At 49.8% G+C, this 14509-nt stretch overlaps 1 protein-coding gene across 13 annotated transcripts in view; it reads right to left on the reverse strand.

Moving 5' to 3' along the window:
* Positions 1–1736: 1736 nt before the first annotated feature.
* The window catches only part of DTNB (dystrobrevin beta), a 141671-nt gene continuing 128898 nt past the window's right edge, over positions 1737–14509 (reverse strand). For 8 of the 13 annotated variants that reach the window (XR_014881690.1, XM_085218199.1, XM_085218202.1 and 5 more), the window contains 5 exons: positions 12736–12880; positions 8378–8467; positions 7014–7067; positions 4903–4938; positions 1737–3513 (listed from right to left, as the gene is read on the reverse strand). Coding sequence is in view for 8 of the 13 variants with exons in the window: in XM_085218199.1 (XP_085074325.1) it covers positions 4934–4938; positions 7014–7067; positions 8378–8467; positions 12736–12880 (294 nt within the window). In the remaining 5 variants the exon portion in view is untranslated. Of the gene's footprint in view, positions 3514–4902; positions 4939–7013; positions 7068–8377; positions 8468–12735; positions 12881–14509 lie in introns of those variants that run through there. The other 5 variants (XR_014881691.1, XM_085218195.1, XR_014881693.1 and 2 more) reach the window with 4 other exon arrangements.

Below are 14509 nucleotides of genomic sequence, written 5' to 3' on the forward strand. Positions count from 1 at the left end.
ACCATCCCTAACCCCATCCTCATCCTCATCTTCATCCTCACCCTATCCCCATCCCATCCCCATCCTTGTCCCCACCCCATCCCCACCCCTATCCCAACTCCACCCCTTCCCCATCCCCATCCCCATCCCCATCCCCATCCCCATCCCCATCCCCATCCCCATCCCCATCCCCATCCCCATCCCATCCCATCCCACTGACAGGTGCCAATTTGGAGGCAGCTCTCTGGGGGTTTGGGGATGGATTAATGCATCTTGCCGAGCGGGTGGGAGCCAAATTAAGCCGGTGACACACGGTCAGCCGCTGACTCAGCCTTCGTCACGCTCTGGTGCAGCTGCAGCGTGTGGGGCCGTGGGCACCGGGCGTCCCCCGTGGGGTGTGTCAGCCCCAAAGCCTCCGCAGCTCCCTGAGTGCTGAGTGTCTCTGCAGCAGGGGGAGGGGGGGGGGAGCACAGCTGTAGACCCTCACAGTCCCGGTGGGTACCGTGCTATGCCCCTGTGCTGTGCTACTTCCCTGTGCCATGTCACATCCCAGTGCTGTGCCGCATCCCGGTGCCATGCCACATCCCATTAACATGCCCTATCCCAGCGCCACGCCATGTCCCCACGGTGGGGGCTGAGGACATGGACCCCCACACCCTGTGGCTGTCCCCGTGCCCATGGCTCCCATGTGGTGTTTGCGCTGTGATCGCCCCGATAACCCCATGGGCGCTCCCCATTCCTTCCCCATCAATCATTAATGCCGGGTGGGTGCGGGCAGAGGAGGAGGAGGAGGAGGAGGGCTGGAGGAAGGCTGCGGCTCCCAGCTTGTGGCAGAGGAATTAATTTTACGGTGATGGATGGGAGTGGGAGCGGATAATGCAGCCCCGGGTGGTCATTAAATGCTGCAAATGAGCACAAATCCCATCCCTGGCGCCCCAGGGTCAGAGCGCTTACACCAAGATCACCCAACCATGCAATGAGGGGAGGCCAGGACCCCCCCTTGCTCTGCTCCTGAGTCTCCATGGGGTGCATGGGGTCTTGATGGGGTGCACGGGGTCTTGATGGGGCACATGGGATTCCCTCAGTCTCCACGGAATGCATGGGATCTTCATAGGGTACATGGGGTCTTCATGGGGCACTTGGGGTCCTTGTATCCCCATGGAGCACGTGGGGGTCCCTGAGTCTCCATGGGGTGCATGGAATCTCCCTGGGGGCACATGGGATCTTCATGTATCTCATGAGGTTTCTATGGAGCGTATGGGGGTCCCTGGTTCTCCATGGAATGCACTGGGTTTCCATGGAACACACGGTGGTCCCTGGATCTCTACGGGGTGCACGAGGCCTTCATGGGGCACACGGGCTCCGTGTGTCCCCATGGATACCAGAACCCCTGTGTCTCTATGGGGTTCATGGGGTCTCCATAGGGCACATGGGGCGGGTGCGCAGCCTGGAGCGGTGCGCAGCCCCCAAGCTGTGGCCCACCCTGGCCCCATCCAGATGTGCGGTGCGGCGGGCCAACATCTGGCGGGGCTGTGGCCCTGAACACAGGCTGCTCTGTCTGCTCCCAGCGACCCGCGCCCATGACCAACACGGATAATCCCCAGCTCTGCCATTCAGTATGAATACGCAGCGAAGCATTGGCAGCTGCTTCCATGCTATGCAGTGATTTCCTACTACAACCCTTTTAAAAAATTTATTTTGCTTTTCCAGGAATATTCATGCTTCTTTTTCACATGGCTGAGGGACGAGACACCCTGTAGGGATGAGATGAATTTATTCAGTATTTGGCAGATGACAGAACATGGCTTCCAGTTCACAGGTTCTTACCAATGGCACTCCCATCTCCCCACCATGCGCTCCGGGCACCGGTGCTGATTGAGCCACCAAACCCCATGGTGTGCACAAGAAATGAACCCCAAATTTGAAAGGAAAGACACACACGTGCTGGAACCATGATGGCACAGCTCGCAGCTTGGGGAAAGCGTGGTCTGCAGTGTTCTTCCTGCAGGGGTTAAGGCGGTGATCGTGAAGGCAAGCAGAAGGTTTGCAATGTTCCCAGTTAAGCACAAGCAAGCTGTAGGGTTTGCTTCCCAACATGGATGAAGGTTGGAAAAGCTGAGTCATCACATCCAACTGTCAACCCAGCACCACCATGGCTGCCTACATAGCCACTGGATCATTCTGGTTGGGAAAGACCTCCACCATCACCGTGTGTCCAGCCGCCAACCCATCGCCACTGTGCCTGCTAACCACATCCCTAAACAGAATACAGAATTATTCCGGTTGGAAAAGACCTCAAAGGTCACCAAATCCAACCCCAACCCGCTGCATCATGCCCACTGACCCATATCCCCCAGAGTAAGAAGGGGAAGTCATGCAGTGAGCAATAATACAAAAAAAAAAAAGGAGTAGTCATGAAGGTGCCCCGCGGATCCGTGTTTCACGCGCCCTGCACGTGCTGAGTCGGGTTCTCATCACTCCTCTCCCCTCCCTGACAGCTCACTCACAATATTTACACTTGGCTCAGGCTGTGGCCACCACGTCTGTTTATTTCTGCTCTCCCAAAGGGCTGCAGGTACCCAACGAGCGCTCTCTGTGGCACATTGGCTGCTGTTGGCTTCGGGCTTTATCGCTCCTTCCCATTCATCACCCCTGATAAATATTTATGGCTGCGTTAGGGCACTCAGCTCTTTCCACTAAAAATAACATTCCAGAACACCAAGGGAAAAAAAAAAACCCGAAATGGTGTGATTGGAACTGATTGCAATGTTTCCTAAGCACCCAGACGGCGGTGAGCTCCCAGCCTCAGACTACACAACTCTGCTCTTTCTCTTAATTTTAAACAAAACCCAGATCTCCTCTCAAGAATGAACACAGAGATGCTGATGCCAACCCAGAACTGCTCATCCCTGAATTCCCTGCCTGGAAGGGGGCATTTGGTAACAGTTTAAAGAAGAGGCACTGGTCTGGGGTCCTCCCACTGCTCATTCCTCCCTGACACGCCATCACTTACAGAGGACAACGTAACATCAAATACAACAGCAACCCGACAGTGGAGTGGTGCTTCTAGGTGGGCCTGAATGGTCCACACTCAAGAGTCCCCCCTGCTTTCCAGCAAAGAGACCCCAGTGGTGCAAACCTCATTTTTGTCATGCAAAGCAAAGGGCAGGAGCTAAGAGGAAACAGCCAGCATGAGATGTGATGGTGCCGCTGTTGGGTGGGAAATCCAACAGATCGGAATGCGTAGCGGGAGCGGGGAGTATTGCCTTCTTCTTGAACCTCCCGCAAATAGCAGGGTTTGATGGGGCACTGTCTGATTATCGTTAGTAAACACATTGAGGAAAACAGTACATGCAATGGCCTAAGAGGCAAACGCCCACGGGGAAAGCTCTCGGTTGGCTGGGAGAACGCCGGCGCCGGTGGGAGGTCAACGTCGATCACAGTCGCGCGATGGTGATGGCTCGGCCGGAACGTGCCTCTCCCAGCGGCGCGGGGACGTCTTCGGGGCACGAGCTCACTGAGAGCCCCCTGCGCCTGCACCATAGGAAACAGAGACTGAGCCCATTGGCACTGAACCATGGAATCATAGAATCATAGAGTGGTTTGGGTTGGAGGGATCCTAAAGAACACCCACAGAATGGGTTGGGTTGGAAGGGTCCCTAAAGACCATTCAGTTCCATTCTTTGCCCCTTCTGGAGGATAAAGAAGTCCCGAAAAAGTTTCTTGCCTTTATTGTCTCACTTTTCTCCATATTCTGCTTCTCAGCACCACCTCTGGTGCTTCAGCCCCTGTTCCGTGGCAAGGGACAGCCATGTCCCAGCTGCCTCCCATACCGCAAAGTGCAGAGCAGCCATTAGAGTCCAAGGGGCAGAAAGGGATTGCCACGCACAGACAGCACAAAGAGCTCCACACTGCCAACATCCCCTCTAATGGCATCATTTCGCTCCTTCTTCAGTTACCAGATTGTTTCCCAGCCGAGACAGGACTTGAATTTCTAATGTAAAAACTATCAGAGAAACTCTGAAACTGCTTTCAGGTTATCTCTACCCATTACTAAAATGGCAGGGAGGCAGAAAGGGCAAAAGCTTTGTTTCTCTGCTTTGCAAATTACCTTCAGAGCACAATGGTGCCAGTTTTATCATGCAGAATTGTGTTTTGCAGTGGTTGCGCCTAATTCTATTTGGCCAACATGGGCTGGATCCCAATGGACAATGTGAAGGTGGGATTCTTGTTCTGCTCTCTGGATTCTCATCAATGTACAAGCTGCCAGCACAATGGAAGAAGATCCAGGAATGGGATCCCCATTGACCTCTGCGATCCCACATGTGCGCCCACGCTGCGTGTTTTGGCTGCAGGAACCCTCCTCCTTCCCACTGCCAGTGTTCAGAGATCAGCACTGTGCATCAGGCAAATACTATGCAGAGTGGAAACCCAACCCGGTGCCCTCCTACGTTTTTCAGCGGGGAAGTGATAGGGATCTGCCCCAGGTGCCTCGGAGGCATTGTGAGCGCGAGGCTCAGCCTTTCTCCGCCGACACAGTCTCATGCTCCCCAGCACCTGTTTGTCTGTCCATCTGCTGCGCCTTATTATAACACAAAGTGCCGGCTCTTTGAGGGTAGAGATTGTATTTTTAGTACATCTGGATAGCGTCCGTCGCAATAGACTCCGATTTCCTGGTGGAGGCCTCTCAGTGTAAAAGTAATGCTAATAAAAGAAAAGATAACGGCGGTAATTCTGCTTTCACTGAAGTTAATGATGTTTTCCCACTGTCTGTAGCAGGAGCTGAATTAGGTCATAAATAGGAAAACCCAGCATCCTTTGGAATAGGTGCAGAGTGGTGGGAGGGAAACTCTTCTCATCTTGTACAGAAGCAGAAAAGGAAGGAGAAAGGCAGAAGGTTGGCAGAGAAATGTCCAGGCTCACCTGAATTGCTGTACAGCCTGTGGTTGTCCATCTAACCTGCAACACATGAAGAAGATACATCCATAAAACAGGCAGTTGTATTTCCTGTAAAATGAATAATCACTGAATCATAGAATTGAGAAGGTTGGAAAAGACATCCAAGATCGTCCAGTCCAACCATCCACCCATCATCACCACCATGCTCACTAACCGTGTCCCTAAATAGAACCACAGAATAATTCAGGTTGGAAAAGACCTCTGAGATCCCCAAGTCCAACCCCAACCCACCCCACCATGCCCACTGCCCACATCCCTCAGTGCCACATCCCCACATTCCTTAAACACCTCCAGGGCCAGTGACCCCACCACCTCCCTGGGTAGCTGTGCCACTGCATCACCAGTCTTACTGAGAAGAAATTTTCCTAATATCCAACACAGACTTCTTGTGGTGCTACTAGAAGCCATTATCTCTTGTCCTAAACCCAACCTCTCCATATCTCATTGCTCTACTGAGCAGCTCTTCAGCTGCAAACAGCTCTGAAGGCACTGGGGTCAATCTCCAGCCCTCTGGAATACAGGAGAGGAGCCTCAGTGAAACCCCTAAGCACGTTCCACACAGCAACCCAATAAATCCCAGAGAGGGACTCTCCATGGCCACCAGCACTTGGAGTCTGGAGGTGCCTCCACCACCTCCTGGGCTGCAGGAGGACTGTGCCTTCATTATCGATCATTCCTTGATTTCTTGGCTGGCTTTTCACCTTGCTATCTCTGCCACGTTAAAAAATCACTTAATTTCTGGCAGAGATAATATTTACATTCCACACAATGGCTTTTGGGCCAAGTCCCGCTTTGGGTTATGTCTCCGTTCCCCAGTGCTGCTGCAGTGAGTAATAGGATTTGTCCTACTATGTCTCCACCGCACATCCCATCTCAAAACCTCCTTCTCCTTTTTTCCCATGCAAGATGCGATGCACATTTGGGAAAAGAAGAAAAAAAAGCAGAAGGGTCATCTGCTAAGCATCTCAACTATTTAGCTTAAGAGGAATGTTCTAGGGCAGAGAGAGTCCTGTGATTCAGAGCCAATGCCATACTGCTTTGAAAGCTGAGATCAGACTCGGTGCATTTCTTCACGCATGCTGACAATGCCGAACGTTGATGGACCAACCATCAGGAAGCTGAGCATTCCCAAGCACCTGAAAGCACTGGACTGGAAGACTCAGGAAAATGAGGAATTTTAGTGCGAAATGTGATCCCCTTTGCTTCTTCTCAGCCAGAAAAAAAATATGCATAGAACAACAACAACAAAAAAAAAAAGGATAAAAAGTCCAAGTCTGTCACTGCTGGAATGAGGCTTGGCTCAACGAGACAGAAAAACCTCCGGGGATGGTGGAGATAAAAGGGAGCCATGAGCAGCCCACATGGGATCATCGCCTGTGGGCGATGCTGAGCTCCCGTCCGGACAAGGTCGTATGAGGTGGTGCTGCACCGGTACCCAGCCCACGTGTGGGGCTGTTGTTTTTGTATTCATCCACAGCAGAGCTCCTGAAGCACTTGGAGCAGCTCTTCCTCCTCCTCTTACACATTAAAAATATCTGTGCGGGGCTTTGTTAGAGAAAAATGTTCCCTAAAGCTGGATGCACACTGCGGGAACAGCCGTGGTGGCACTCTGACACCAAACGTCATCTTCAGGGAATTGGAATGGAGAAAGCAAACCGACCCCTGGGGACGAGCAGATCCGAAAATGTGTGGCAGGAGGATCAGAACTAGAGAGTCTTCAAGGTGCCTTCCAACCCAACCATCCTATGGCTCTATGATCTCTAGAGTCCCTTCCAACTCAACTTCTCCAGGGTTCTATGATCTTTAAGAACCCTACAACCCAACCATCCTATGGCTCTATGATCTTTAGAGTCCCTTCCAACTCAACTTCTCCAGGGTTCTATGACCTTTAAGAACCCTACAACCCAACCAAACTATGGCTCTATGATCTTTAAGGTCCCTTCCAACCCAACCATTCTATGGCTCTATGATCTTTAAGGTCCCTTCCAACTCATTCTGTGGCTCTGTGACCCTTCCAACCCAACCGTTCTATCATTCTGTGATTCACAGCTCAGACACATGATTTCTTCCCTTACCTCGATCCTTCCCGTTCTGCATTTTTTCCATTTCTTCTTCATCTTCTTCCTCTGCTTCAAGAAGAAAAAAATCAAGCATGGATGAGACATGTACATGAGAGAACGGAGACCTATGGAAATCACAAGTTTTAAGCTAAAATCAAATTTAAAATGGGAAGTATTTCTAGGGAAAAAGGAAATGGTTTATGGAAAAAGGAAATGGCTTTATGGAAGAAGGAAATGGTTTCATGTTGATCTGAGGTGGAAGCACTGAGGTCCCTTCCTGGAACTGCTATTTGCCTGCTTGTGCTCTCAGGACCCTGGGACCAGGCTGTGCCCAAGGCTGGGTTTTTGCTCCGTACCCATTCCACTGAGCCCTGTTTCAGCTGAAGAGGATTTATGACAAAGCTCATATTTATATTGTGCAGAGCATAGGAACAGAAAGTCACATTCTTCTGTAGATGGTGGCTTGTATCTGTGTGCAACATCTCCCTGAGCCCTGGGCAAACAGGTGACAGTTGTTACACGCAGCGCTGTCACTTCTGCCCATTTCACACACTGCTGAGTGCAAAGAGAGACAGAAAGCTCCACAATAAAGGGCACAATTTGAAGACCTTCAGATCAAAGTGGATCTTGACCTGCACATTGATATTTGCTTTACTTGCAAAGCAGCAGGAGCATCAGCAGGAGCACCAGAACCTGTAAAGTCTCAAACCAGAGCCACAGCATTCTATGATTCCATTTAGGGACATGGGTTAGTGGGCATGGTGGTGGATGTGTTGATGGTTCGACTCGATCACCTTAGAAGTCTTCTTCAAGCTTAGTGATTCTATGGTTCCATTTAAGGACATGGTTTAGTGGTATGGTGGGGATGGACTGATGGTTGGGCTTGATGATCTTGGCTTTCCCAACATTAATGATCCTATGAGTCTATGATTCTATATCATCAAGCAAGAGCATGTAATTAATTTCCTTTTCACTCCCTCATGCCACATCTGCTGCCAGCACTGCCATTGCTCAGCAGCTCGTGCCCTGCTCAGGAGATCTGACCTTCAGGAAAGCAGCATTTCCGAGTGGTGCCTAAGCTATGGGGAGCTCCTACTATTGCACACATACAGAGCAATAGCAGCAGGAGCACAGCAGCTAGGTGTTAGTCTGCTCCAAGAATCAGCAGCCAGGCTTCTATCTGCAGAATGTGACCTTAACCATCAGTGATAAAATCAATGGAAATCCTATTCGGATGGCATTTGGAGTTCTCAACAACGCTAGCCATAAAAAATTATTTTTCATTTTACTGTGGAAGAAATGAACACATAATCTTGCGTTACGCCTTAAATAGAATTTTTATAAAAAATAAATCTAAAGACAAACCTCTCTCCTCTTACCTGAGTGCAGCTCCTTCACCAGCGATGACATCGTGTTGGTGATGGAGTCGGCGGCCACCAGCAGGTCGTTGCGCAGGTTCCTCCTTGTACCTGGGAGCAGAGCAAATACACAGCGGGTAAAGCAGCTGCACACAGCCTCCCTGCCTCATGGATCCTGGCCCCATGGAGCTCAGCCCCACAGAGCTCAGCCCCACGGAGCACAGCCCCACCAGGGATCCCTGCTCAGGAGAGCAGTAGTGCTGCACCCAGCTGCATTGGAGGGCCCCAAGAAGAAATCTGGATTTGCTCTGGAATGCTCCCACTCTGCCTGGCTGCCTGTTTGCTAATTATCTACTGCATTGCTTTTCTCCTTGACGAGGGCAGCACTCCTATGTCAGCTCAGGGATAGACGTTTTTCTGCTCAGGATGCTTGAAGTTGAGTGCCTGTCTTGTTCCAGGTATTTCCCATCTCGTTAGCCTCCCAAATGCTGCAACGGCTTCGAGTCCTCTGAGCGATTCTCTCATCAGCTGTGGTGCTGTGGATTTGCCAGCTGCTAAGCTCTGTGTTGGCTATCAGCATGGTCTGTAGATACCAACGTGGCCTGTGAATGTCTGCATGGCTCATAGATGTTAACATGACCCATGGATGGATGTCAGCACAACCCATGGACATCAACACAACTCATGAATGGATGTCAACGCGACCCACGGACGGACGTCAACACCACTTGTGGATATTAACATAAATCATGGATGTCAGCATGGTCAGCACGTATCTTGGAGCCCATGAACATTCCATCAACACATCTCTGTCCTCTGGGTTGGGCTACCAAGTGACCAGCACTGTGCCCATGGCGTGATGCTCTGGCAGCTACACAAACAAACAAACACCAACTTTAACGAGCTCATCTGGACACCCACTGCCACTGGAGGCCCTTCTGGCTGGTGGCATTGAATTATTTTATTATGCAAACACACAGAAATTTTATCCTGTTTCCTGCGTTCTCCACTTGCTTAGAATTTGTCTGATTTTGCATGATTGATATGAAATAGCACTAATTGTGCAGATTGCCTTCCCGGAAAGATCATTCCCGGAAACTTATTACAGAGCCTGCTGACCATGTTCTCTTGCAAAAGGTTTACCAGCTGTTGGGCTTTATTCTAATGCTGTTTTCTCCCAGTGGCCAAATGGAAGACCAAGAGGGCACCGTTGAAGGAAATGTACCCCATTAGGGACCATAATATTTGGTTCTGCAAACATTTCCTGCTGATTTCCCCTCTGACATGGGGTGGGAGTGATGATGTTGACAGTCCTGGGTATGGCAATGAGAAAGTGAGCAGGAATGAGACCTTCACCCACTTTTTCTCTTTTCTCTCATTTTGTAAGATATGCAAGTGTTCACAGAGATAATTTAAATGCTTTGGAAAAAAAAAAAAAAAAAGACAAGAAAGAAAGAAAGAAAACTAAAATAAATGGAACCTTTCAAGAGGTTTTGTTGTGAAAGCATTGCCTTTGGATAATTTGCTCCCGTGAGCCACAACCACCACCACCATACTATTGGGATGTAGGTGCTACCCAAGCCCTTAGCACTACAACAGCCCTATACAATACCTGCCATGCATTGCATAGAGATACTAAGGTGTTAAAAACCTGGAAAAAAAGAATTTTTTTCTCTTTGGGCAATATTGACAGGACCTAGCGAAGACTGTGCTCCTCTGAAGCAGGAATGAGCCCCGGTTCATTCCATGAGCTTGTACCAGAGCCAGGAGTTGAAGCCTGCACACTGTGCAGAGGGAACATCGCTTCTTCTGTGTCTCCAAATGCAGATGGATAGAAAGCACATTTTGATGCCAAAGCACTACTGTAAAATAAAAAGAATCAAGTAGGGCAGTTACTGTACTACAACAATCTTGTGTTCATTACTCGTAGCTGCAGAAAGGAGATCATTTTGCCTCTTTGTGCTTTCCTCATTAAAAAACCAAAGGGGAAAATGATGAACCAGATACAGCAGATTTTCCCAGTGCCTGGTGGGACTCACTGCACCGCTGCGTGCAGCCTGGAGAATAGAAAGCTGATCTGCAGGGGAAGGACGGGCAGCTGTTGAAGGAGTGGGATGAGGCTCTTGACTCGTTGGGGGGATGAAGAGGAGGCGCCAGGGCCACCCACAGCAGCAGATGGAGCCGTGCTGCTGGTGTTTGGCACCGCGCCTCCTGGAACGAGGCTCCCGCTTCGTCTCTGGAAGCGCTTAGAGAGATCAGAGAATCATAGAATGGTTGGGTTGGAAGAGACCTTAAAGATCAGAGAACCATAGAATGGTTGGCTTGGAAGGGTTCTTTCAGCCCATCCAGTTCCCACTCCCTGCAGTGGGATGGTTGCCACCGAGCAGATCAGGCTGCCCGGGGCCTTGGGCACCCCCAGGGATGGGGCACCCACAGTTTCTCCAAGCTTTTTCTGCTGGTGGGGTCAGAAAAAGGCATTTCATGTGTTGATGGTTGGACTTGATGATTTTATTGGTCTTTTCCAGTCTTAATGATTTTGTGATTCTATGAGCTGTAGATACTTTGCACTTCCTGGACTTCTTCCACCATATGACCTACTCACCAGCTGAAATTTTGGAGAACAACCAACAGAGCCTTTTCCTTTCACCAAGCACTGAGGGCTGAAGGCTTGTAGTCCTCACTTCAGTGTGCCGGGGATTCAACATCCATTAAGGTTGGAAAAGATTACTAAGATCATCAAGCCCAGACAACCCATCACCACCACGAACAGGAGAACATCTGTCTGATAGAATATCTGACATTAATATTCACCATCTCCCCTACTCAGCAAGAAATACGCTCATGAATGAGAAAATTCCACCTCCAGATAACGAAAGCATGAGATACAAGTTGTCATCGTTTATGGAACTGAACAGCTTGGCCTCTGGGAGATGTAGAGGGATCTCGGAGAAGGCAGGACTGAAGAACTAACTCCCTCATTCTTTGCAGTGTGATGGCTCCCTAAAGGTAGAAAACCTCTTCTTTGCCAGCCTTTTTGACATCAGACCCAAGTAATGCTTTTACTTGCCTTTTCCCAACATCCTAAGGATGGAACCTCCATTTTTCTCCCTCTCCCCTGTGTGAGGAAGAGGCAGAAGTCTGGACTGAGTGCACAAGGTTTCTGTTCCATCTGGTTGTCTTAAAATCCTGAAGCACTTCTTGAGCCCCCAATGATGTTTGCAATGCATGACTGCAGAAGTTTATTTTTTTTAAAACTAATAGCAGTTATATATGAACTCACACTACGTACAGAAGCTGGGGAGTAAAAATATCTATGTCAACTACTGCCCTGGTGCTCTTCAAAGCACTCTAAGCTGAATTATTCAGAAATGGACAGCTAACCCACTTGATCCAACCGTTTTGGTTTTACCAAAGGACTGGGGGATGAGGTGTACGTAGGGAAATGCAGTTGAAACTATCCAATAACCTCGTACTTCTTGTAGAATCACAGAATTGTTTGAGATGGAAGGGACCTTGAGTTGGAAGATCACCAGTCCAAATCCCCTGCAATGAGCAGGGACATCTGCAGCTCAGTCACAGAACTATAAAATCACAGAATTCAATCATAGAATCACAGAGTTGTTTGAGTTGGAAGGAACCTCTAAAAGTCATCTCATGAACAGGGACACCTACAGCTCCATGAGGTTTCCCAAATCGGGTTGTACCCATACAGACTGGCATCAATGAGCTTAGGCCAAAAACTGGTATTTTTTTTCAAACACAAGTGGTGTAACATCTAGAAAAGGTGTGAAGGAAGTAACGAGGAGCTGTGACCCTAGGCAAGAGCTGGAGAAAAGGAACAAGAAAACATTCAGTTCCATAACCAGAAAGTCAGGTAGGTTGGAAAGGAGCTTCAAGTCCACTATTATTTATACAAAGTATGTGTCCTTCTGCTTCTTTGCTATGATCCTCCCATCTTTCCTTCCCTGTTGGCATTAGTCTGATAGTGACAGGACAAGGAGGGATGGTTTTAAACTAAAGGAGGAAAGAATGAAGCCAGATGTTAGGGGGAAATTCTTTACCTAGAGGGCAGTGAGGCCCTGGCACAGAGGATCTGTGGGTGCCTCATCCCTGCCAGTGCCCAAAGGCCAGGCTGGATGGGGCTTTGGGCACCTGGTCAATGGATGTCCTCATGGCAATAGCTGGGTTGAGTGGATTTTAAAGTGCCTTCCAACCCAAACCACTCCATTCTATGACTCCACGATTATCGGATAGCTTTCTAGGATGGAAGAACCCTTTAAGTTGGAAAGAATAACAACATGCCGCAGTTCCTTTGGTCTGGAGCACAGCAAAGGGGCCGGCGCTGGGCTGCCCCATTCCCTGCTCCATGAGATGCTCACCTTGTGTGAAAGCTTCTTGCATGTCCCCGATGTCCTGGGGGCCGTGTGTTGGTGTGGAGCCAGCAGAGGTGGATCTGACGGGCATGGGCAGCGGGCGGCCGCCTCCATGGGTGGGTGATGAGTGCGCTGAGCCCGCTGCTTGCGCCTGCACGGAGACACAGTGTGCACATCTTACACTTCTTTTGGGTCAGCGTCTAAAAATAATGTTGTAAAGCATGCAACCGTGCTCTGCAACCTGCTTTGCACAGAGCTAACCGCTGTTGGCCATGAGGTTAGAAAACCCAAAGTTTAGCTTTACAGCATCCAGGAAGCAAACAGCAAATGCACAATGAGGGGCTGAGCAAGCCCACAAGTGCCATGCAAGAGATTTATTAATACTTGTTTCTAAAAAAGGTATTAAAAACACACACAAAAAAAAAGACAACTTTTTCTGGTTGTTCTTTAATTATCCAGAGCTGCCCTGATCATCCCAGTGCTCTGCGATCCTACAACCCAGGCATTCTCTGCAGCAATTTCTATCTCAGCACACCCTACACCTTCTTGCTCAGTTCACGACCAGCTCTGCTATGCTTTGCTAGCCATGATTGACGACCTTAACCTGTATTTATATTCAAGCTGTGCTACTACAGATGAGGGGAAAACTAGCCATAAAAAAATCACATGAAAGCTGCACAACCCCTGACCAAACTCATTCTGTTTGTGCCATTCTGTTTGCTTCCCTTCCTCCGGCCCGTGCATCCCTTGCTCCCTTTGACGTGCACCAGTTACCAGGGCAACCCTGCAACACCGCTGCACTGTGCCCAGCGCTCTGGGCACAAAAACCCGCCAGCGTGCAAAACTGTTGGTTTGAAACTGCACTGATAACACTTGGAGTGAAAGAAGCGAGCGAAATATTCTCATGGTGCTGGCAGGGGAGATGGCTGTTGCAGGAGAGAAACGGTCTTGCAAAGATAAAATGGTTTGCAAATAAAACCAATACACAGGAAACATCATCAGCTCCATCGAGCAAATAAAGCCGTGCCTCTGCCCAATCTGCCAGCCAGCTGCAGGGCCCAGCTCCATGCATCTCCACATCTGGCCCGTGGCACTCCCCAGATGTGCATTCACTGGGACTGCAATCATAGAATGATAGAATTGTTGGGTTGGAAGGGACTTTAAAGATCCTAGAACCATAGAACTGTCGGGTTGGAAAGGGCCTCACATCCACCCCAGCCCCACTCCCAGCCATGGGCTGGTTGCCCCCCACTCTGTGCTCAGGCTGCACAGAGCCTTGAGCAGCTCCATGGATGGGGCACCCATAGTTCACTGGGCAGCAGCACCTGGGCATCGCCTCAGAGTAAAGGATTTCCTCCTTACATCTAACCTAAATCTGCCCTGAAGGACACCCAAGCTCCATGCTCCCAGCCCAGCCTCCAGCCCTGGCGACACCTGTATTCTACTGCCACGTGCCTTTGAGACACGTCAACTAAATCTGCGTTCTTAGAATAAGTGCCCAAGGAACTGAAATTGTTTTTCTCAATCGCTGGGCACGCAGATGGGCTGTGCCAATTTGCATACGGCAACAACTAGGGCAGAGGGGCTGGGAACGTCCCTCACTCTCACAGTGACGCAGTTCCTGGAAATCTGAGTGATTTCGAGAAAAGCTGGTGACGGTGTGCAGCCAACGTGGCATGGAGAGCAGCTTGGGGGCAGCACCGTGCTTCCTGCTGTGCAGCAGCTCCTGTTGATGTGACCTGCAGCACCTGTTGGCCAAAAGAGGATCTGAAAGTTCTGG

Source organism: Meleagris gallopavo, chromosome 2, assembly GCF_905368555.1.
Source record: "Meleagris gallopavo chromosome 2, MGAL_WU_HG_1.1, whole genome shotgun sequence".
NCBI classification, from domain to species: domain Eukaryota; kingdom Metazoa; phylum Chordata; class Aves; order Galliformes; family Phasianidae; genus Meleagris; species Meleagris gallopavo.